Source organism: Perca fluviatilis, chromosome 6, assembly GCF_010015445.1.
Source record: "Perca fluviatilis chromosome 6, GENO_Pfluv_1.0, whole genome shotgun sequence".
NCBI lineage: Eukaryota > Metazoa > Chordata > Actinopteri > Perciformes > Percidae > Perca > Perca fluviatilis.
In genome coordinates this window covers 34,642,148-34,666,660 of record NC_053117.1, presented here as the reverse complement: position 1 = coordinate 34,666,660, position 24,513 = coordinate 34,642,148, and the positions used below count along the sequence as shown (strand labels likewise).

General features: G+C 41.6%; 1 protein-coding gene across 2 annotated transcripts in view; it reads left to right on the top strand.

Annotated features, from left to right (window-relative positions):
* LOC120560311 (spermatid perinuclear RNA-binding protein-like) overlaps positions 1–24,513 on the top strand; it is a 102,952-nt gene that overhangs the window by 63,083 nt on the left and 15,356 nt on the right. For both annotated transcript variants that reach the window (XM_039802648.1, XM_039802649.1), the window contains exons 5-11: positions 1,640–1,784; positions 7,830–7,954; positions 13,315–13,410; positions 13,700–13,811; positions 16,817–16,914; positions 19,726–19,819; positions 20,081–20,149. In XM_039802648.1, the coding sequence (XP_039658582.1) occupies positions 1,640–1,784; positions 7,830–7,954; positions 13,315–13,410; positions 13,700–13,811; positions 16,817–16,914; positions 19,726–19,819; positions 20,081–20,149 (739 nt within the window). The remainder of the gene's footprint in view (positions 1–1,639; positions 1,785–7,829; positions 7,955–13,314; positions 13,411–13,699; positions 13,812–16,816; positions 16,915–19,725; positions 19,820–20,080; positions 20,150–24,513) is intronic.

Here is a 24,513-nt window from a genome sequence, read left to right as displayed (position 1 = left end):
CGACGTACACAGAGCCTAAACGTGCTGCCTGTGCGCCCATCTCAGTTAATTACCTGCCATATCTGCCGCGCGCACTTCATCATCAATGGAGGAAACCATTTGAAGCTCTCATTTCCTGGTTCAAGCTGGGAGGGGATTGACAGGCAGAGTGGTGATGGATGGGGGGTCATTTCTCGCAGTAGAGAGAGAGAGAGAGAGAGAGAGAGAGAGAGAGAGAGAGAGAGAGAATGCACTTGAAAACATGCCACTGAAGGCAACGCGAATCGTGAGGAAAAACCAGATAGTGTGGCGTGCTGGGGATTGGCAGACAATAACAACAAGGGCAGAAACTGAATGAAATGTGGAAGGAAGCTGCACGTAAACAAAGTTTGTGCCTTTTGCTGCTTTCATACAGGTCGTAGGCCTAAGTACTTTTATGTCAAATCATGTTTGTGTTTTTACTTTAGTTCTCTCAGCAATTAAATATTGTATTGCACAAATACTGTCAATTCTCAAAAAAAGCAAATGGGGTTTGATTTCATGAAAATCATGATGTATTATAATGTATGCCCTCAATGAACCCAGCTCTTTCTGTGTATGTTTCAAATTAAAATCCCACCCTTAAAGTGGAAGTCTTTTATCATGAAATATCTGTGCAGGAAGTGTTGCGTTTCTTTGAAAACGGTGAACAAAAAAACCCGGCAGAAGTGGAAGATTGTAAACAAAGACTAATGAATGACTGAAAGGATACTGATGGAGTTGGTACATTATCCTGAGTTTATCAAGACAACAACAGCAAACAACATAAACAGCAAATTAGGGCTGCAACTATTATTTTCATAATCGAGTAATCTGTTGATTATTTTCTCGATTAATCAATTAGTTGTTTGGTCTATAAAATGTCAGAAAATGGTGAAAAATGTGGATCCGTGTTTCCCAAACGCGCAAGATGACGTCCTCAAATGTCTTGTTTTGTCCTCAACTCAAAGATATTCAGTTTACTGTCACACAGGAGAGAAGGAACTAGAAAATATTCACATTTAACAAGCTGACCGCACAGAATTTTTACTTTTGTCTTAAAAAAATTACTCAAACCAAAAAAAAAAAAAAAAAAAAAAATATTCGTATTATGAAAGCTGTGATCAGTTAAGTGTGAATTGTTGACATTATCCCGCGCAGAAACTCGAGTGAAGATAATTACCGCTTCTGAAGAGTCCGTCATGTTTTTTTAATCCTTCGTGTCCTCTGTGGCTACCATAGACTACGTTAACAGTCTATGGTGGCTTCTAGCAACTGCGTGGAGGAAGGGTGGGGGCGCGATCACGTAAGGCTTGTATCATGTGGACACGCCGGCCGACAGTGTTGTTGTCATTACTTAGAATTCCTCATGGGGGAGACAGAATCTACGCACTATAGCTTTAAATAAGTGTGTTTCATATGAAGGCCTTTTCTTTCTTTCTTTTTATCTCTGCAGTTAAGGTAAATAATTATATTTATTTCAATATATTTAAGAAGTAATTTACTTGTAGGCCAGTGATTCTACACAGCTTTTTCCTGAACAAAGTAGAACAGCAGTTCCTCGTTCTTAACAAACAGCTGGAGTCAATGTTGCGACTGTGATATTCAATATTTAATTAAAACGTGCAGCCCTGTGTTGCAGACGATGACTGAGGACAAATACGAGGTGCAGTCGTGCGCGCCCGACGCAGCCATCCGGGTCTGCAGCACCAAAGACCCTCGACTCACGCTGAAGATCACCCTCTCCTCCTTAACCATGAGGGAGGAGCACGGCACCACAGAAGAAGGTATTGACTCCTCCTCTCTCCTCCCCCCTAACCCCTCCTCCTGTGCTTCCTGTTTAGGGGGATGCTTCCCCTGTTTTTTATTTGACCTTTACATGACAACAGAGGGCAGAGAGTAAGGAAAAGGGAGAGAGGGAATGCAAAGGTATAAAAGTACTGTGAAACCGGAGCTTGATATGGGAGAGAGACTGGGGAAAATTGGGAAGGACGATGCACCGAGAGGACTGAAAGCTGAGAGCCAAATGGGGGAAAAGGGAGAAGGGATGTTATGGATCTGGGTCAAGTGTGGTGGAAATAGCAGATGGCCAGTGAAGGATGATTTCCGCAGGGGAAGTTTTGGGTTGGGATTGGCGAAAAAGGAGACGTCTGTCTCAGGTGTCCTATTGTATATCTGCCTGTATCTGACGAGAAAGGATTTAGCAATCCACAGAAGGGAAGTTGTTCCTTTTTGGCCAGACGTGTTAAACAGAGACATCATTTAACAGACGTATTAAAGGAATTAATCCCTGAAGGAAAAGGAGGCGGCAGTTCAAGTGAAGTAGTCCCTCTCACCGACGAGACAATTCATCTGTTGTGATCAGTAGCCGTGAAACATTTTAAAATGATGGGGAAACGTTTAGCATCAGTGCTTCGACTGTTTGTTTTCTCCCACAAATGGGAATGAAATTAAAATATGAATGCAAGGCGAAATCAGAAGTGGCGAGCTGCCATTACGGAGCAGCGAGTCCCATTGTGGTCCCGCTCCCAGTGGGGGAAAAAGATTGAGTCGAGCCGCCACAAAAGGTAGAAAATGGATTCTGCCAAACAGGAGAGAAGCACAGCTGTTGAGTGCCGAGTCAACAACACAGAGGAAAACATTTTCCCTTCAGGTTCAACATCCTGTCAGCACAAACGAGGACATTGTTTCATCCAGGTTTGTTGTAGAGTGATGGTCCCTCTCCCTCTCCTGTATTCACACAGACAAGAGCAGAGCTGAGAGAGTTTCCTACACAAAGAGAAGAATTTAAATAGGTGATTAAGTTCACAGCCTTATGGATTTATGAACTCTCTGCTTAGGGGTGGGGTCCAATAGTTTGTTCCATTTTGGGTCCAAAAATATCTGCATTCGCCAAGCTCAGAGGCTAATAAATCTCTTGTTGAAAATTTTATTTCTTCTCTCACTTTTGTTTAGTAGCAAAGAGAAATGTATTAAACATTCGGGTAGCAAGTTTGTCATTTTTAGCCGTCGCTGAATGTTTCTTTCACCAGCTGAGCTATTATTACAGAAAGAACACTCACTATTGGTGTTTTTGTACTTCAAAAAACATCAACAGAGTGGTGAGTCTTTTCTTTTGAATGCATTAGCTGATCCCACGGCAGAAGTTTAAATCTCCCAGTTAATAATTCTTGCTGTCAATAACAGTGTCTGTTGTTGCACACCAGACACTGTTATTGACAGGTGTGCAGGGTAAAAAACAAACACACTTTACTCACTTTTACAACGTTTCTGTTCTCATATCTTCATCAGGATATATCAATATTTATCATACAGCGTTTTCCCTGGGTTTGTGGAAGACTTGGGTGCACGTATTTGGTGAAAGGGTTTAGGGGTCCTCCCTCAAGAAAATGGGATCTTTTTCAATAATAAATTAAATAATATTTATAAATAATAAAATGCAATTTTACATCATTTTGGACCATTATTATTACCATATCTGTGTCTAAAACGTTGGAATAGCTAGAGCAGACAATAAATAAATAACACTCACTTGGGGACCAACTGCAATCATTAGATCTGAGGAAAGTCATTTAGTTATTTTTTCATGATTTTACATTCATTCGGCTGAGATGGTGCCCAAAACTGCTTGGGTGCTGCACCTAAGCCTTATAATGGCAGGGTAAACCCTGTCATATGTGAGAGTTGTGGCTTCAAGGAACCCGTTGAGGAGTATTTGTTGTGGTGAGTAACCGTCTAACTGATTCACTCTGGCTCTGAGATGTCCTCCTGTAGCTGGCCTCTGCTCACTGACTGTTGGTTTTGTTGCCGTAGCTCCGCAGGTCAGCGCGCTGTGGATTGACACTTCTCTGCGGCCCCGCTGCTGACGAGGCGGTTCCCCCCCCACCCCCCCGCACCCACCCAGCAGCAGGAAACCCCCGGGTACAAGGGGCTAAATCAACTAAACTAAATCAAACCAACCCACTCACTCTCTGCCTCAGACATGCTCCTGTTACCCCCCCTCTCTCCTCCCCCCCCGTGCTTCTCTGCTTTAAGTGCTGGACCCCTCTCTGGGGATCAATTTGCATTGGCTCAGAATGACATCCCATAATTTCATGTTGAAAAAGCAGTGTTAATTGAATTAATCTGATGTCCTGGTCACTAATCAAAATTCCCCTAAGCTGATGATGTCAGGGAGAATTTAGCGGGGGTTGTCCTTATCTGTACGTGGTCTTGACCTGTGAGTGATGGTTCCTTCATGGCGTGCCTCTGGGAATCAGCTTCCACAATTTATCTGCAAAAGATGAGCACATTTTTAGTAAATGTGCGAGCAAATTAACACAGATGCAACGAGGGTCTGACGATTCGTTGCCTTCGGCAGGGACAGCTTATTTTTTCACCATAATTGAAACCTAATTTTATATACCTCGCAAATTTTATAAAAAAAAAAAAAAAAAAAAAAAAAAAGATTTGGCTGGGTGGTTAATAACACATTTTCCTGGGGTGTGACTCAAATTGTTTTTTGTTTTACCAGAAATTTCCAGTCCGAGCTGGAAGGATCGCAAGTATTTTTCTTCAGTTAGAAAAAATCGATATGCTATTCTTTATTACATTATTTTACGGAGTCTTGAGTGTGCCACTGGAAGAATCCAGTGTTTAATGACTCCGGCTGCTGCTGTGAATGCTGGGATCTGATTTAATTTGTAGGTGACATTCTGTCTATGCATGTTTTAAATTAAAGAGAATCATCTTTAAGTGAAAGGTAATCAGAAAATGGAAACCAAGGACAACAGCGAGGGAGATTAACTCCATGAGATGGAATGGTGATAGGCAGACAATAAAACGTAAGCAGGCCAACCAACTGATCATATAACCACACACACTTTACATACACAACACATACACACACACACACACACACACATACACAACACACAGACAATATAGACACATGCAGATAGCAACAGAGATACAGACACAAGAGATAAAGATAGACAACAAGATAGAGATACAGATACAGAGAGATAAGAAATAGAGATAGAGATAGATAGAAGAGAGATAATAAGAGAGAAAGAAGAAGAGAACAGAAAGGACAGATATGGAGAGACATAGATACATAGCCCTCTCTCTCCTCTCTCCTCTCTCTCTCTCTTCTCTCTCTTTTATGTATGTGTATGTATGTATATGTATGTATATATGTATGTATGTATGTATATATGTATATATGTGTGTGTATATATGTATATATATGTGTATGTATATATGTATATATATGTGTATGTGTGTATGTATATGTATATATATACATATGTATGTATGTATGTATATGTATATATATATGTATGTATGTATATATGTATGTATGTATATATACAGTGTGTGTGTATGTATATATGTATGTATGTATATATGTAGTGTGTGTATGTATGTATGTATGTATATATGTAGTGTGTGTATGTATGTTTGTATGTATGTATGTATGTATGTGTGTGTATATATATGTCTGTATATATATATGTGTGTGTGTGTGTGTGTGTGTGTGTGTGTGTGTGTGTATGCATGTATGAAGAAGCCTTGAAGTTATTATATATTAAGGTATTTTTCACTATTTTCTGACACTTTATAGGTGATTGATTAATTAAAAGAAATATTGATAGAACAGTCTATAATGACAAAAATTGTTATTTGCAGTTCTAATGTATTATTTTTTAAATGTTTTACTACATCAACCTGCACATTACTCGTGGCCTCCACTCGAGGACTACAGTTGAAAATTCGCTTTCCTTTTCTGGAATTCCATTTTTGAATTCCGTTTCAAAATTCAATGTTAATGAACTTAAAGTAATAATAATATTTAAATTAAATAATTGAATGAGGCTTTTAATTGGCAAATGTAATGGTATCAATATAATAATATATTAATAAATAAATTAAATGTAACAATTAAAATGTCTATTTTCATTCTTCTGGCACACTTGAGACTCCATAGATTAAGTTAGAGTTTTTTTAATCGTAATAAAATTACATTTTCATTGTTCATTTTATTGAAAAGTCCAGTGTAGATATGAATGAAAGCACAAGGAAAATGCTTCGTCTTACATTTTCTTATGTAGCATCGGTCCACTTACCCTGGCAATATTAGTGCCACTGAAGAACCATTTATGTACTTGTAATTTCTTACAACAAAGTATTTTTAAGTGAGAAAAAAACATGAAATGGCTTTTTGTCAGGTCTCACTTCAATTCCCAATTTCATTAGTTTTGAGGTCTCCAGGTGCACAAAGCAAGCACAACTGAGAGAGTGCACCTATAAGCGCTGGATAGAAAGAAGGATGGAATCATTTCACTCTTCCAGCAACCTTTGACAAATCATGCCAGTCAGAGTGGTATATTATATTACCCAGAAGTCCCAGGGGCAGAACATGAAGGCCTTAAGTCCTTGGTCCTAGAGGAGGAGTGACACGGGACAAACCCTGTGTCTCTCATCGGCTCCTTTGTTTGTCTTCCACCTCTTCCATCCTGTTCAGCTTTCACTGCAGTCTCTACAGCAACAGACTGCTAAACCACACACACCGCTCCTGCGCTCACATTACTGCTGATGTCTCACACGAAGACAGATAAATTTGAATACTGCGTGTATCTGTTAATAAAGACTCCACCGTAACCCCCTCTCTAGGAGCGGGAGCATTACTTTAATGCTCTGGGTCAGCAGAACTGTCAGTTTCGTAGAAAAATAGCCATGATTTAATCTCTGCTGGCTGTTGCTCATGGGAAGAGATCTTTGAACCATAATGGCACTGATTCCAGAGTGATGGGACATTAATATTTGCCACTTGGCAAGCTGAAGAAAAAAGATAATGTTTCTATCTTAGATTTCCTCGATGAGACCGTTGATAGCCTGTGAGCCCTCACTACTGAGCTCTGCAGTGTGGTCTGCAGTCTGTCCAACCCACGTTGTCCGTCTGCTTGACTGTCCCACAGTGGGAACCCCTTAGCCGCTCCCGAGAACAAACAGCCTTCACTTTCTTTCCAGGGTGGCGTTCTCACTCTCAGATGTTTATGTTGTCGTTGTCATCTGCTGTCATTCTTCTTCTGCTGTCGTTCTCCCATGGCTCGGCCTCCAGTCATGGCAGGAGTGCTCCCCACAGGAACCCGGTGTGGAGAGACTGTTTCAGTCAAAACATAAACATCTGACCGACCCCGCAAGAGTGAAAATACTAGCATGGCGCCGAAGAAAACTGCAGAGCAAGCTGCCTTTTGTATTTAATTTTTTGTATTTATTTATTTTTAGAGCAGGATGACTTTTTTTCCTCTCTTCAAGTGGAATAGCTGGAAGTGTGTCTGCATTGTTTCCTGCCTTTCCCCAATCTCAGGCATTCCTGAGCCAGTATTTCTCAATCCACCAAATGTCTCCCTTGCTGTATTCCAAAGTGTTATCCTAAACATTAATCTGGCTTTTGTTCCCGAGTCGTTGCCATGCTCTCATTTTCGTCCTGCGCCGTAATTGATAACACACTAATCTGGCGTGTTCAATCGCCTCCAGCCACTGATCTGCATCTAGAGTGAGACTCCGGCCGGGCGGCAAGACGCATGCGCTCAAGTCTACTCCAGTCCCTCCTGTCAATGTAATGAAATAGCCTGCCTTGTGCATGACAAACTCTCCCTCTCCCAGAAAAAAATCACGGAATCTCTCAAATTCCCCCGCCCTTCCTATAGCTCATTCGGTCAGATCAGTGGGTTTGCCTAATAACTAGCCGTCCAACCCTGCTGCCTGTGTGTGTGTCTGTGTGTGCGTGTGGGAGGTCAGCGTGGTCACGCTCAGTCTGTCCTGTCTCATCCTGTCCGTCTCTCCAGATGAGGGCCATCAGGACGACAACAAGGAGAGGCAGGAGGACGAGGAGAAGGAGGAGGAGGATGTCCTGGACAGGCAGAAGTGCCAGGCTGCGCTGGCGTCGCTCCGACACGCCAAATGGTTCCAGGTGAGCACAGCTGGGCAGATGCCACAAACACTCTGAGGCTTTACAACCCGGCAGCCTGAATATTCAACTCTGTCTCTCAACATTACATTTGTATACTTTAATGTGCAACAGGAAACGTGATCACATAATGAAGACAGGATTTTCATGAACCATAGAGCTCAGGCTCAGGTACTGAAGCATCTGTTTCATACATGTTCCACAGTTGGCCCAGCTGACACCTTGTTGCTGCTCAGATACTTAGATCAGTGGTTCCCATCCTTTTTGGTCTGAGGTACCCCCAGATGAAGTCAAACGAACTTGCGTAACCATCAATTCTGAATGTATGGGAATGTAACACTATTCATTATAATATAAGTGGATATTGTTAACTGTTTATACAATTGAACTGTCAATATTAAGGTTGGTTTGAACAGCAATTGTACTGATAACAAGCCTTCTAAGGCGACTACTATTTGAAAGAAAAAACTGAATGTGTCAACAATATATCCATTAACGTTACTTTTAAGCTAATTTTTTTAGCTAGTTCAACCAATAACTAACTATTTCAACTTTTAGCTATATCCACTGTTTTTCCATTACTGTACATTACTTTAAACTAGTTATTTCTACACATTTATTCATTACTTTTACTAATGCTCCCAAATTCTTACCAATGACTTAGAGAGTTCCCTCAAAGAGTAGAGCCTTTCCCGCCAAACCTACTGTAACCGTTTCACCATAAATGGCTATAAATGGTCGGTTCTTTCACGCAAGTGTCTCCGACTAAAATGAAGCTGACTGCAAATGAAGTATGATTGACATTGCAATGGTTGTGAGCAGGAGACATGACATCTATAGCTTCTAATATTTAACAAACAAAAAAAAAACATTTACTAACCAAAGTGTTTGAACATAACTACTTCAGCATTCAGGATGTGAACCCTGGTCTGTCAGAGTACAGCCACCATCCACCTCAGCCATTTCCCTACAACTCCTGCATGGTGCAAGCACGTAACACGTCCTGGACTGGAAAAGACACTGAGCATAACCCAGGCACCAATTACACGTTCTCTATCTTTGTATTTCACTAAACCTTTTTTAGTAGTACATAGATGTAATTTACAGAAGTCACTGCTGGAATAACTTATTATGAGTGAATATCACACAAAAAGGCTTTTACACTTGGCTGTGGTGGAAAAGTTAATGTATCGATCAAAGCAAATGCGACCTGGTGAATAAATCATGACGTCTATGAAGGATGTAAATTAAATGTCAGTGAAGAAATGAAAAAGTGCAGCAAGGTGATGGATGAGGAGACATAATGTTCCTCACCTAAGTACAAGAAACAAACAGAAATGCGGTATTTCCATCACATTTTTCACATCGTTATTGTTCATCTAACTGACACTCTGTTAATCATGTTATCTCTCACTGCATCCTCTTCTTCTGCAGTGGTTTAATGACAACCTTGTCTCCCAATAGTTGCATAACAGTTGCGGATTCGCATTCATTTACATTTTGTAATGTCTTTCTTTCTGTAAGTTTGATTAAAATGTGCGTGCCTGGTTAGCTCATCTGGTAGAGCAGGCGCCAATATATAGAGGTTTACTCCTCGACGCAGCGGCCGCAGGTCCGACTCCGCCCTGCAGCCCTTTGTCATTCGCCCTCTCTCTCCCCTTTCATGTCTTCAGCTGTTTTATACAAATAAAGGCCTAAAATGCCCCAAAAATCTTTAAAGAAAAAAGAAATTGCGCACCTGTACATTTGAATGGAAGCCAAGTCCAAAAACATAACTTTTCAAATATCCAGCAATTAGGTGTGCAAACATCTAAACCACATTACTCAGCAAGTCAGCATGTAAAATGAGTGTTTGTAGATTAATCATGAGCTGTACAACTTCAGTATCACCCAGAGAGTCTCTAAACTTTACACGTCAGTAAAAACAACAGAAAAGAAAATATTACATGTAAAAGTATTTGCATACAGTACACACACACACACACACACACACACACACACACACACACACACACACACACACACACACACACACACAGGTGATCATTTTAATATGACAACAAGGTTGAGGTTAGTAATTTTAAAACCAGGGATCATACAGTATAAACGTAGCAGGATCGGGGTAGCTAGCTTACTTGTCATCAAGTTAAAACTGTCCGCGATTTGAGTACCCTGCCGGTGAAATTAGCAGAGATCATAGTGAATGGAAAAAAATATGCGTTTTCATCCTGGATTTGAAAGTATGTGAGAATGTGCAGTGGGAGATTAATCCAGAGAAGTGGAGCTCGGTGGGCAAAGGCTCCACCACCAAGAGTTCTTACTAAAACGAGGAATGGTTCAGTAACCGCCATCAAGGGAATATAAAGGGCGTGATGGTGTATATGGGAAAATCATGCTAGAGATGTATGAGGGAGCCAGACTATTCAAAGCCTTAGGAGGATTATGAAATCAGCTCCTGTGTGAAGCGGTAGTCAATGCAGATACGTCAGTACCGGTGTTACATGATCAAGCTTCTTAGAATCTTGTGAGGACTCTGGCAGCTGCATTCTGGACGAGTTCAACCTTTTCTTGCTGGCATAGGTAGGCCAGAGAAAAGTGCAGTAATTACAAAAGTAAATTTTTTACATTTTTAAAGTACAGTAATCTATTCTTGATAGACTGTCGATTGTCTCATTGTAACACGATGTTATGAAGGCATGTGTGTGGATTTCAGTGTCTGATTTTGATAGAATGGGGTGTATTTGGGCTATTTCTGCGATGCTGGAAAAGGGCAGTTTGTGTTATATACACAGTGTGGCTAAAATGTAAGATTCTTAACTGTGTGGGTGTGAGAAATTGTGCCGCTATAAATTGTAGAGAATATTAAGAAAAGAATTGACAGCCTGAAAACAGTAGAAACGTTACTGTTTCAATGCCATGTAAAGGTTAGAGGAAGAACATGGCAGAGATGTAAGTCTGAAGTTACAGAGCAGGTTTCAACAATAAGGGTTGCCCAATGGCCCGGGGCAAGTAAAACGCTACTTTGGGCAAGTAAATATAACAACCTACTTGCCCGTTCGGGCATCATCGTGTCATAAATCACGGAATCGTTTTTTGTCTTTTGTCCGATATTTCCTTCACGTTTTTGACGCGTTTTCTTCTACTTTTTTCTGCGCCTTTTCACACTTTTGACGTTTTTTTTTCAAGATTTGACATATTTTTCCAATGTTTTTCTTTCCGTTTTTGACGCGATCCTGACTTTTTTCACACTTTTTTTTTTCCTGACAAAACAATTTGTATAGAAGCCTGTAAAAATTAACTTTGGGCAGGTAGAATTTTTTTTCACTTGGCCGACCAGACAAGTGAAAAAAACAAAACAACAACTAAATATTGAACCCTGCAGAGGAAGGAGATTCTGACCAAATCAAGTTTCAGATGAGCTGCAACTCGTCCTGACTGAACTCAGAGTCGTTCCGCTGCCAAGAAGGCAGGAGGGAGACGAGAGTCAAGGGCAGGTGAAGCAGTCAGCAGCTTCCCTCGGGGAAGCAGAGCTCGATGTCAAGTAATATCAGAGTGAAGGGCTGCACTGTGGAACGAAGGTGATCTAGTGCAGGGAAGATTCAGTTGCATCATATTCAGACAGGAATGATATGACCCGAGGACCTCCACTGATGTAATAACTGCAGATACAATTAGTGGTGTTCATCTCATCCACCATCCACCATCGCTGTGAGCTTTAAATGAAAGCACCTGAATTACATTTCCTACTGTATTGTTGGGAATAGTCTGTGAAAATTGAAGTGTCAATAATCTCCAGCATAATTACTTTTTGATTTTAATGTTATAATCTCCAGTTACTCTTCTTCAAGCTCTTACTTTCAGTTTTGCTAGAACCTTAAGATGATCTTTTTTAGGACAACAGAATTTATTGCATCTTGGTTACCAGAGATTTCAACAGATTTTATTATTCCATGTATATTCATGTTACTAAGTGCAGATATGTCCATAAAACTTTTGTCACATGAGGTCAACCATATAATAGAAATGGCTATTTTCACTATTTTGAGGCAATGCATGGAGTGATAATAGAACTACAGTAAATGTCAGATGTCCCGGATGCATGACGCAGAAATCTACTTAGAGCATTTCACAGTTGAGTGCAGGGCATTTATATATGCATTTCATACTGAACTGTATATCACAACAACACAACAACAGCATACTGTACATGGAGGAAAAACCTTAAGTGTCTTGGAATAACTATACTATTCAGTTTAACAGGAGACTTTCAAACATGTTCAAATTGTTCTGAATGTCAGATACTGAAGAGGGAACAGCTCAATGCTGCTGTAGTTTAAAAAAACGGCATACGCCATTTCCATAATTAATTCCTTCTAACAACTCATAAAACAACGTTGCCGAACCCACAACCAGTGTGGTCCGTAAGAAAAAACTTTTTCACAGTGGATAGCAGTAAATATGCTGCAAGGGTCTCATGTATTTGACTCTGCGGCGAAAACAATGAAAAATTCATATGAGAACCTGAAAAAGCTGCATTGATGTTGGATTTGATAAACTCTCTATCAATGTTGTTTTCTCATAAAGGAAGATTTTCACTGTAGCTATTCCAGACTTAATGTTTATTCCCCGCACAGGCTGGACTTAAAAAGAATCTCTGCCAGTAGAATCAATATCACTGCCTTCAGAAAATACACGCTGCCATGGTTCTCCTGTTACCGGTGGATTTATTCGTCGTAATTGCATTTCAGTCAACATCACTGTCATCAAATCCACCTTCGAACTGTTCAAACATAACGATGTGCAGAGCACACATTCGCATCACACAAACTATAAATATTGACGACGAAACATAAAACGCATAAATAAATACCTGACTGGCTGCACGCTCTGGCTGCACACCACCAGGAGGGAATGAGTCCACTTGAACAAAAATAAAATCTTTTAAATGGCAATATAACCTTTTAACTTATAAGCGAGTATAAAACTTCTAGTGAATGTAGAACGTAAAAGTACTTCCTGCATAGTGTGTTTATTCAAAAAAAATCCATATTCATGAATATAAATCTATATAAATAAATATAAAAATAATATATGTAAATAAAACATATCAAATGGTGACATAAATAATAATTATGGCAGTTTAAGTCAAGTTTAGTATCTAATTCAGTCTCTCACAATGGTATTGGCAGCATATTGACATTTCAGGGGGCATGAACATGCCTCTATAAGCGCTGCAGATCTGGCATCTCCGAGCCTGGAAAGTGTCACATATTTTTTTGGGAGAGTTTGCTGCTTTGCTGACTGCTGTGTTGTTGAAATGCTCCTCGTGCCGTCACTAAAACTCTGTCTGTCTGTCCCCTCAGGCTCGAGTCACAGATCTCAAGTCTTGCGTCATCGTTTTGAGGATTTTCAGAGACATGTGCAACAGACTGTCTGGGTGGCAGCCTCTCAAAGGATGGGTAGGTGACGGCCGCAGAATCAGAACGGGACGTCAAGATCTCACATTCAGTAGAAGATAAAGTTGAACAAACTGTAATCTGCACAAACACTCCAGTTTTCTCTCAGCGTAAACCAGACAGAATGGAAAACAGGAGTTTTATAAGTTTATGTCCCAGGCTTTAAAACAGCGTGTTTTGCCTCCTGCTGTGTACGGTATGTAATTGCATTGTGTCCCAGGACCAGAATCATGACTGGAATTAATTAAGTTTATGCTGTGTTGAGTGTCCTTTGTCTGTCCGCCCTCTGCAGCCTCTGGAGCTGATCTGTGAAAAGGCCATAGCCACCTGTAACCGGCCGCTAGGTCCAGGCGAGGCCCTGCGTCGCGTCATGGAGTGCATCGCCTCAGGGATCCTCCTGCCAGGTCAGTGATCAGTCCTTCACAGCAACCTCCAAGCTCCGTTTGTTGTTAGCATTTTCACTCTCTTTCTCTCGTCTGAGCTCGAGGCTAGTTTAACATTGTTTGTGAAGCTGGGGTTACTGCCCATATAAGATGTGGTGAAATTTAGAGGCAGCGCATACAGATTTTATAGAAAGATATAAACAGAGTGGAACATGTGCAGCAATCTCCAGATTAAACTTGTCTGCTCAAGTTGAAAATGTTCCCTGTTAGGAGAAAAAATGTATAGCTAAATTGTCATAACCCAGTAATGGACCAGAGGAAAAAAAGAAAAGAAACAGAACTAAAATGACTTGGTTGCAGCAAACATCTGTAGTGTCTGTGCTGTTTTTATGGTTGAAGGCTTAAATGGAAAAACAGTCCAGCAGTCAGATTTGCACAGATAATACTGTATAGTTGTCAGATGAGTCAATAAGGAGAGGCTGAACTCCTGACCCGGACTGGAAATAAAGTTGGGCAGTTTGAGGACTTGAAGAACTCCTCAAGTGGCAGAGCCAGAGGACGGAGGTAATTCCCAGCTCTCCATTGGAAGTCACTGAGCTCGGGGGCAGCGTGGGCTGGCAGACACTGGTTTCGCTTCCCATCTTTTAAGAAAAGATAGGGTACGCTCCACAGTGTGGAGGGAATACAGGAAGGGGCTGAGGACACAGCCCTGTGGTGCTCCTGTGCTGAGGGTCAGCAGTGAGAAGAGGTGTGGTCGTCCACTCTCACTACCTGGAGGCAGTCTGTCAGAATGTCCAGTAATGTTTTCAGGCCCAGATCCTTGAGTTTACTGACGAGCCTGGATGGCACTTTGGTATTGAACGCTGTGCTGTCCACAAACTGCATAGTCCCTTAAGTCTTTCTCCTTTCCAAGCGGGGAGAGAGCGGTGTGTAGGATGCCAGTGATGGTGGACGCCGGTGATGGCGGACTTAGTTGCTCTGTTTTATGTTGTTATGCAAATAGCAGGGGGTCAAGGGTGTGGAGGAGCATAGGGCAGATGAGGGATTTAACCAGCCTCCAGCCTTAACACTTCTGGCTGTAGGGGGGAGTGCTATGAGATGCTAGTCATTGAGATTGGCCACATTTTGTTGTTTGGGAATAGGGATGATAGTGGTGCCATGATCCAATGTTTGTGATCAGTGTCTGATTGATCAGTGCATCTATTATAAAATGTGTGTTCCCTACAGAAGCACTTTTCCAAAAGGGATTCAACATGCGGACGTCATGAATGACAGGAAGCAGCTGTTCATCACTGCCTAGGTCTTAAAGAAAACTCTCATCCAGTTGCATTATGGGCTGTTAACTTGTGAAATGGAGCTAAATCACAGCAGTTTTTGAATAAAACAATACTGAAAGTCTACGTATGTATGTTTAAAGGTCCCATGGCATGAAAATGTCACTTTATGAGGTTTTTTAACATTAATATGCGTTCCCCTAGCCTGCCTATGGTCCCCCAGTGGCTAGAAATGGTGATAGGTGTAAACCGAGCCCTGGGTATCCTGCTCTGCCTTTGAGAAAATTAAAGCTCAGGTGGGCCGATTTGGAATCTTGCTCCTTATGAGGTCATAAGGAGCAAGGTTACCTCCCCTTTCTCTGCTTTGCCCACCCAGAGAATTTGGCCCACCCATGAGAGAGAGACATCGTGGCTTTCAAACAATCAAAGGGGCATTTGGTCAAGGCCAAAAAAAAAGCAGAAACCGTGTTTTGTTCTTAGGCCGGTTACACACTGGACGCGTCGCGCGAGCGTGTCAGCCGCGTGGCGTGTCCGTTTATATTTCGGCTCCCATGTTAACAGGTTAGAGCTTACACACTGCCTGCGTGAGACGCGTGCCTGCTAGAAATAGGACCAACGCCTATTTTTCACGCGAGATGCGAGCGTGTTGGAAGCGTTTCCAGGCAAAATAGAATAGTAAAATATGTTTATATGTCATTTAGACACAAATGCATATTAATAAATGACATGTTGATGTTTGAAAGCCTCTAGGTTTTGATATAAATGCAGATATATGAATGTAATTTAAAAAAATATATATTGCACCTGTCAATACAGAACGAAATATTCTGTACTCTATTTTGCCATCAATACTGCCGACGTTGTCTTTGCTGTAATCAAATCAGTTAATGTTTAACATGGTATTTCATTTTATCAGTGGGAAACATACATGTGTCCAGACAAGGCTAGCAGGAGCAGCGCCGCGTCAGACACGTTTCTGGTGTGTAAAGACAGAAAAAGACACGCAGCTGACACGCAACAGAAACGCCACGCTCACGCCACGCCGGCAGTGTGTAACCGGCCTTAGGAGAAACATTTAGAAACATTTTAAATGAATGTGTTTCAGGATAACCGGGTGTTTGGCTGTAACCTCCTTACACACAGGGCGTCCTGCTGATTCCTGGCCAGGATAGCAGACTGTGGCGTGTCACCAATGATGCACAGTGCATTAATTGGGGTGCAGATTCCCTCAGGGCACCCTGAGAGTGTTCCAGTTGATTCACAGCAACATGGATGATGGTTTTATTTAACTTGTATTTCATTCAGTAAAAGTTGGTGGTGGAGTATGGTGTATTTCAAAAAGATTTACACGACTTTCTAAACCGTGTGAACATTTATCCTCTGAGATTTTTATTCTAGAGCAGTCCAAGTGAGAAATGTTTCCTGTCCAGCTCTAATAAATAGAAGCCTTCAGCTTCCTCGTTTGATCAGTGCAGAGCAGCAAGTTAGCCTTTGTGATGTATGATTGGATTTTTTTTTTAATGTGGTTCAGGGTTGCCCTTAACATTGAAATGGTAAGTTGTTCCCTGAATGCTCTGAATCATTGATGAGTTACTGCTGCGGAGTGTCCATGGTAGGAGTCTGTCAATTATTTCTGTGTGTGTTTTACCTGTCTAGAGGAATGAAAGTGGGTTCAAAGTGTGTGTTTCTGTTCTGAGGTCTTCTCCCTTCTCCCCGTCTGAGTCAGAGCCTGTTGTGGTTTTTCTTTAAAAGGAGGTCCAGGAGTTCACGACCCCTGTGAGAGGGAACCCACAGACGTCCTGTCTGACCTCAGCGCCCAGCAGGCGGACGCCATTACACACAGCGCACAGGTCAGTCCACTTTACCCATCAGCCTCTTCTGCTGCCGTCAGTGTCTTCTTCTTCTGCAGTGATGAAAGTAAAATCCTTAACCAGAAGAAATTGAATCAACTGTGTAATCTGCATTATAGGGCTCCAATTAGTAATTAGATTTATTTTTAGTTAATCAGTTAATAAATGTCTTGTTTAGTTTAGTCCAAAGACCAACGAGATTCCTTTTACTGTACTGTAAGACAAGAAAATGCAGCAAGTTCAAATTTGAGAAGCTGGAACCATCAACTGTTTAGCTTGTTTTGTTTGAAAGATGAAAATAGTTGTCAAAATAGTTGCTGTTAAAGGCTACGGTTAAGGGTCTTCATCAGGGCGTCCTGATGAAGACCCTATTAGGAAGGCTCGGACTGGCTGTCAGGGAATTCTGGCAAATGCCTGATGGGCCGCAAGACCACCACCAGCAATGTGGGAAAAGAAATTGACCTGCCAGCCCCGTTTGGCGAGGTTATTTTCCATTGGATATTGAAGTGCATAATTCTAGCATATTTTGTTTTGTTGTGCATGATGAAAAAACATCCCATCCCCTCTGCTTTTTTCACAAATCGCACCCTGGGTACACAGTCCCAAAATTGTCAGTAGGCTGCCTATACCGGCATCTCTTTCCCCCTCCCCTTTCTAGCGGATCCGTCCATCATGTTACGTCATAGGTCAAGTGCAATGGAGCTTTACAAATGACCTGTGGAGGGCAGCAATATGCCTTTGCTGCATCTAGTCTCCCGCAAATTTCATCAGAAGAAGAAGAGAGGTCAAGCAGGGGAAAAAAATCAAGACCGAAAGAGTGGAGCTGAATGAAATTATAAAGGAAATGGATAATAAAGGACCGCACAAAGCCAAAAGGTGGACCGGAAAAAGTAAATGAGGGAAAAAAAATCTTGTGGCTGATGATGCAAAATGTTTTAAGATAACACATTTATTATTCACGTTTATTATTCAAAAAATTATATTACCGGTGTTGATGATGCCAGTGCACAAAATCCTATTAGCTGCAGCAGTGATAACATTAGTTATCAGTCCGCCGGCAACAAATGAAGAGGAGGGGGAAAGAATAATCGGTCCAGACAAAAATTGCCAGGGCTGAATTTTGTTCCCAGGCTGACCCTGCTGTTGGGTCAAATCGGTTCTAACCAATATGTCCGTCTAATCAAAAGCTGTTAATATAACTTCTTTGCCTGAAGAGCGCCTGATGAATGTTTGCTTTCCTGGTTACAAAAAAGTATTGATTTCTTAAAATATCTATGTGCAATATATTCCATAGTAAAGTGCACCTCAGGCTCGATTCAGCAAAAACAGCTCAAAGGTTTTAGGTAAAGCTACAATATTTTAGTTTTACTTATTATTTCCAAGATAGTCGGTCCTGCTATTGTAGGTCTCGTAGTTTGACGAGATACCTTTGTTTTTAATTTACTAGAGGTTTAGTTAATGCCTTGCTCAAGGGCTCTTTGTCAGTCACTGTTAAGGAAGATAGGAACATTTCCCATCTACATTATCCTGTCTGCTCCAGGGGCATGAACATTAAAAGCTTCCATTAACAGGCTCTTGTTTCTGGCCTCTGGGCCACAGCTGCCCAGGTTTGAACTGGTCCCTAAGGGGATGAATTCAGTCACACACACAAATGAAAATATACCTTAAATTACCTTAAATTTCAGTTTGGGGTGAAAAAAACACAACATACGTTCCAAAACCGGAGCTTCTCGATCTTTAATAAGTGTGTTTGCTTGGATTTGAATGTCCTTTTAGAGAGCCAAGTTGTGAATCCAAACTCTAACAAACTAACAAAAAGTGTAGTTCTGAAGTTTACATACTTTTCAGACTTTCATAACAGTAAGTTTTTCATTTGAACTGCTGCTTTATGAACGTTGTGTTTACATACCCCCCCCCCCCGAGCACTATAAAACTTCGCTTCCTGTTTTCCTGCTATAAAAGCAGCCGCAGACACTTACTTAACTGAGCGTAATCATTAGCTGGGCCTCAGCCGTGCGTCTCGTGAGAACACTTCCACACCGCCCACTGCACCAAAGTCAGCATTTCTTTCAGGAAACGGGACGAGTAACGCTGATTGAAGGAGGGTTATATAAAGCGACGCCGGTGAAGCCCTGAGCCTCACGTCAGCGCTATAAATAGCTGGGTGGTTGCAGAGCCCGGACTCTGACCTTGGATAAGGAGCCCCCGCAGTGCTGCGCAGACTTGACGAACAGGCAGCCTAATTAGCCACCTAATGAGCGTGGGAACATTCCTCCCCGCTTACACCACACCAACACTACTACTACTACCACCACTGCTGCTGCTACTGCACATCACAGCGCATGGAACAACAAAGTCTGCCCACCGGCGGCAAATGTGGGCTCATCATCAATATGAAGACATCCTTAAATTAAAATTTTCCTCCCTCTCTGTTTCTGCCTTTGTTTTTGTTCTATGGGAATATTTTTTTCTTTTTCTTCTCCTCCTTCGATTGTGCGCACTGAGTGTTTATTCCTCCCCTCTATAATGCATGAAGTTTCTCCCAACAGAACTAGTGGGTTTACACAAATGTCGGGCCTCTCCCTCAAGTTTCCCCGATAATTAAACCACATTGATTGGAGAATAAATGATATAGTTGCTGCCTGTTTTCCTGAGTGCAGACCTCTGTTGCTTTATCAATACAGTGATGTGCCCTTTTGTGTGTGTGTGTGTGTGTGTGTGTGTGTGTGTGTGTGTGTGTGTGTGTGTGTGTGTGTGTGTGTGTGTGTGTGTGTGTGTGTGTGTGTGTGTGTGTGTGTGTGTGTTTTACAGCATGCGTTACGCCTCCTAGCCTATGGACAGCTTTACAAGGTCTTGAATATGGATCCTCTCCCCACCAGCAGGCCCTCACCAAGGCTGTTAGAAGGTTTGTGTTCAGCTGTGTGTGTGTGTGTGTGTGTTTGTGCATTATTTCCATTTTCTTCGTGTACCCATGTGAGTCTGTATTTGTATTCCTATTTTTATTTCCCCACTATATTCTACTTTATCTTGTTTCTTTGCCTCCCTGTAAAGGAGCTTGTGTACTCTTCTGTTTAGACACTCTGGAAAAAGATGATGATGTGTGTGTGTCTTCGTGATGTTTCAGGTGATCTGTGCGTGTGTGTGTGTGTGTGTTTGCACCCTGCAGGCGGCTGTCAAAAGAGGCTTCGGGAGGACGTCGGGTCAGATGACAGAGATTTCATCAAACGGATGAAAGGTGACTTTGACCATCGACTCGCTTGCTTCAAAGAATCACGGTTTGCTCAAAGGATCTAATCCTCTTCCGCTCACCTCTGAAACACAAGATGAACTACGGCTAACTAGTGAAGAAAACAAAAAACCAAGGGCACACTGATATATGTTGCCTACGGTAGCCTTACATTAAATACTGGGTTTAGGCTTTTAGCATCAGACATGATTCAAATATGCCTTTACACCATGATAACATTGAAAACTGTGAATTGTCTTGAATGGAAACGGCAAAATATTACATGCAAGCACACAATACTGGATGTCAGGTCTTTAGTAAATTGGAAACCTGCATTTGGTCAAAGCCACATCACATGGAGGCTGACTCCCCAGGAGAAGTGTTTGTCTCTTTACAACTGATAAGTGGATATTGATTGAAGCATTTGTCGCTCAGTTGTAGCTAACGACAAAGACAAAATGCTTGTGTGTGTGTGTGTTTGTGTGTGTGTGTGTTTGTGTGTGTGGACTGTAAACAAGGGGCTTTCTGACAGGCTTTGTGTAAAAGGTAGAAAAGCGTCAGAGTCAGTGGAGCCGAAAGAAGCGAACACTGAGGCTGAGGTTTTCTTAGAATTCAGGAAGCTCTCTGTTTGAGGACCAGAAAGGCCTGTCAGGTTAAACCTGCTGTCAGACGGTATTCACTTCAATCTCTGCATCAGAGAAGAGAAAGTATCCTGACTCGGTCTGGATGTGGTCATTTGTAGGCCAGTGTTTGAAATTCAAAGTCATGTCTGATACCCCCATAGGATTGTATAACGAATCCAGTTTAGTGCATTGACTAGCTCACCAGCTCGCTGTATCTCAAAGTGGCATCATTCACCGTATCACCGAGCTGCATGAAAGAGGTTAAAAAAGCGGTTTAAATTCTTCAAGGCGCAGTTGCGGTAGTGGCTTTTAAGTGAAATGTTTCCTCGAAGCAGAAAATTGTGTGAAGTTATCAGATTGCAGAATAGCTGCAAGTGAAAAAGGAGGAAATGAAGCTGCTGGAGCTGAAAGTAACACTCAGAGGTTATCAGGAGTCAATCTGCTTCTGTGTTAGGTTAGAAAAGGTCCATCCAGGGTCCATCCAGGACATAACAGAGGTTTATTTAGCTCACTGGGCTGTCAAGTGAGATTCTGTTCTTGTCAGTATGAAAAGATATATATATATATATATATACACATACTGTGTGTGTGTGTATATATTGCAGGAGAAACTAATGAAATAAGTTAAGACTATTGATCCCTGAGACAGGCTAATAAAAGGCTATAATTGTTTGAATGAAAATAAGAATTTAGAGAGGGCATTTAAACTGCTATATATATATATATATATTACATTACAATAGGCTCAGAAGAGACAGATTTACGCCGGTGTTTCGAAAATCAGTTTTTCTGCAGATTTGGCCCCTTTACCAACACAGTCAGAAGTTGCAGCTCAATCTTACTCGGTCAGATCTGAACACACAGACATGATACACATATTTTTACATTCAGTGTGACCATTTCAGTGATACCATGAATACAGGAACTGTAATTGGTAAAACCTTTAATGGTGCTAATCTGCCTTAATTGGATGACGGGGGGTGGGCATCACAGTACTCTTGATTTTGTCTGAGAGGAGCCCGCAGTGCTACCCCCATAGTAATAATAATACAGATACTACTGTGTATAATCAGGGTGTCTTTATTTAAGACATTTCAGCATGATTATATGTTGGTTAATAATAATAATGATAAGGACCTGGTTGGCAGGTCCTGCTGCAGGCCCAAGGAGAGTTATTGGTGTTGAAACATTGATCGTATGTCACTTAGTTGTCTAGAAAACTTTAACTTCTCTCCTGGACACATTGGCCTCTTTTTTTCCTACAAGTCAGCAAAACTGGCTCACTGAGTGCCCTTAAAGTTCAGTCATCATCTGCTGCACTATAGACACACTCACAGTAAGTGTCACTTACCAGCAGCTTAGTTCAGACATATAACCAGCCAAACTTTCATAAAAGTTCCATGTTATCCAGAACTTGGAAGCTTTGGGTGTTTATTTGCCACTACAGCCGTGCATGTTGACCAGCAGTCAAACAAGAGAAAAAGGAGAGTGGGGCTAAGAATCGAGAGATCATCAAAAGTTTAGAAGAAACATTTGGCTTCAGACCAGTTTTTATAACTGCCATGCCTCACAACGGGACAGAGGAATCAGAGGAATGTTATTTCTGTTATCTGATGCCACAAATCAGCTGCACTGGAGGAGGCTTTGCAGTGAGTTGGCCTGGTTGTGTTGGCTGTGTATTGTAGTGAAGCCACTGTATTTCTGCACTCCTGTGGTGTTTTGGTAACACATATCTGTCATACTTGATAGAAGCACTGCAGATTCAAATCCTGCAGGGCTTAACTTTCTGTTTTCTGGGCTTATGTTAATAGGAGCAGTAAAGAGTAGTCGCAGTCCAGTTATGGTAGTCAAATTCGTAGCATCATAGATGCAACCACAACCGCAGCCATAATCCAATTATTATCCACCGTTTCACCCAACACAGTTATGCAGAGCAACTGCAGCTTTAAACTGTCGGAGTAATGAGCAATAAATGCATCATGTCATGAGTGTCTCATCATCTCTCCTTTCTGTTGTCTCACTAGTCTAAACTGTATTATTGGTTGGGCAATGGCAGTGTGTTCATCCTGATTTCAAAAGTACATTTCTTAACTCTGCTGATTTCATGTTGTCCTATTTCATGGCTGACACACAGTAACGTCATGTGGTGCTGTCGAGATGTGATTTACAGTGTTGTAGTGTATGGACCCCGACTGCTCTGTCCTGCTGATATACAGTATGTTGCTAGTGTTGTAGTCAGATGTTTTGTACAAGCAACAAAACCTTTCACTTTTCGTTGTTTTACTACTAAAAGTACATATTATAAATTGACTTCATTTTGCTTCTGTATCTTGATCGCTCTAACTAAACATCAGAACGGCTTCATTCATTCTGAGAACACGTTTGTTTCCATCTCCTCAGCAGCAGCATTTTCACACCCAGGGCCCTTTTTTTAACGATCTAAGCGCACGGCGTTAAAAAAATCCCAGCAGAGAGCCACTGACCAAGCGGGAGTGAGAACGGCACGTACGTCGCCAAATTCATTTCCTTGTTTCTGATATGAAAACCAGACGTGTGACTCGAACATCTCACATTGACCAACAAAACGTACAGCGAAAGGCCGTGCAAAACTTTTCAGACCGTCCTGCCAACCTGTATACATTTTAACATCAATGTACGCTGTAACGATTTTTAGCTGCTGCTGTTTCAGTCCTGTCGGCTCTCTGCAGCGGGTGGGGCTGCTGCTCAGTTCCCCCCGCGACTGACGCGCGCGCACACACACACACAAACACACACGGTGGAAAAACCGGAGATGAGACATAGGCCTGCAGGATTACCTAAATTGAGGACAGCTACGCTTGTTACTGTAAGTGCAATGATAAGTTAAAGTCCAATAAGTACTTTATCACACCATATCAATGTGTGTCCCAGGCCAGGCCAGGCTAGGAAATTAACTAACAAGATCAACAAGCCACACATATGTTCAAATTTGATTCATTCAATAAATTATTATTTTTTTGTCTTAAATCCACCAGCCATTTTCATATACCAACATTTGCAGCATCCTGAGCCTTTTTGGTAAGGTTACTAGCCCAGATTAATTGTATTCTCCCCAAAACAAGTTTCCTTTTTATTTTTAAAGAACTATAGTTCAATAGAACTAAGTTTTTTTTGCAACTTTCACTGTCTCTCGCAACTTCATTGTAACAAACATACAAAAGACATCGCGACTTTTATCGCAATTTTTTACAAAAGCTCCCGCAAAATCAGGCATTTTCGGCCGCAACAATCTAAAAAAAAAAAAAAGCAGTGAAATACTGGAGGGCCTGACAATGAAATGCTGAGTTATTGACTTTAGACCAGGTTTTTGTTGGTCAATGGCGCGATCGCTTTCTGCTGCCTCAAGATAGCAATAAGCAAAGAATGCACCTGAACACACCTCCCTGTAAGACCAGCACGCCCATGGGAGCCCAGATGGGCGCAGGTGCATTTGCTATTTAAACGACGACGTGGGCGCTGAACAGGAAATTGACCACTGCGTCGGTCTTAAACTAGCAAAGACATTTTGCGCTGCGCCAGGTGCAAGATAGGCCCCCTATAGTTTGATTACTCTGGTCTTGATTAGAGATGGCCCGATACCATTTTTTGCTTCCGGATACCGATTCTGATACCTGAACTTGCGTATCGGCCGATACCGAGTACCGATCCGATACCAGTGTGTCATATATTTTATTATGTTTTAACAGCTGTATACTACTATCCCTGTATGGA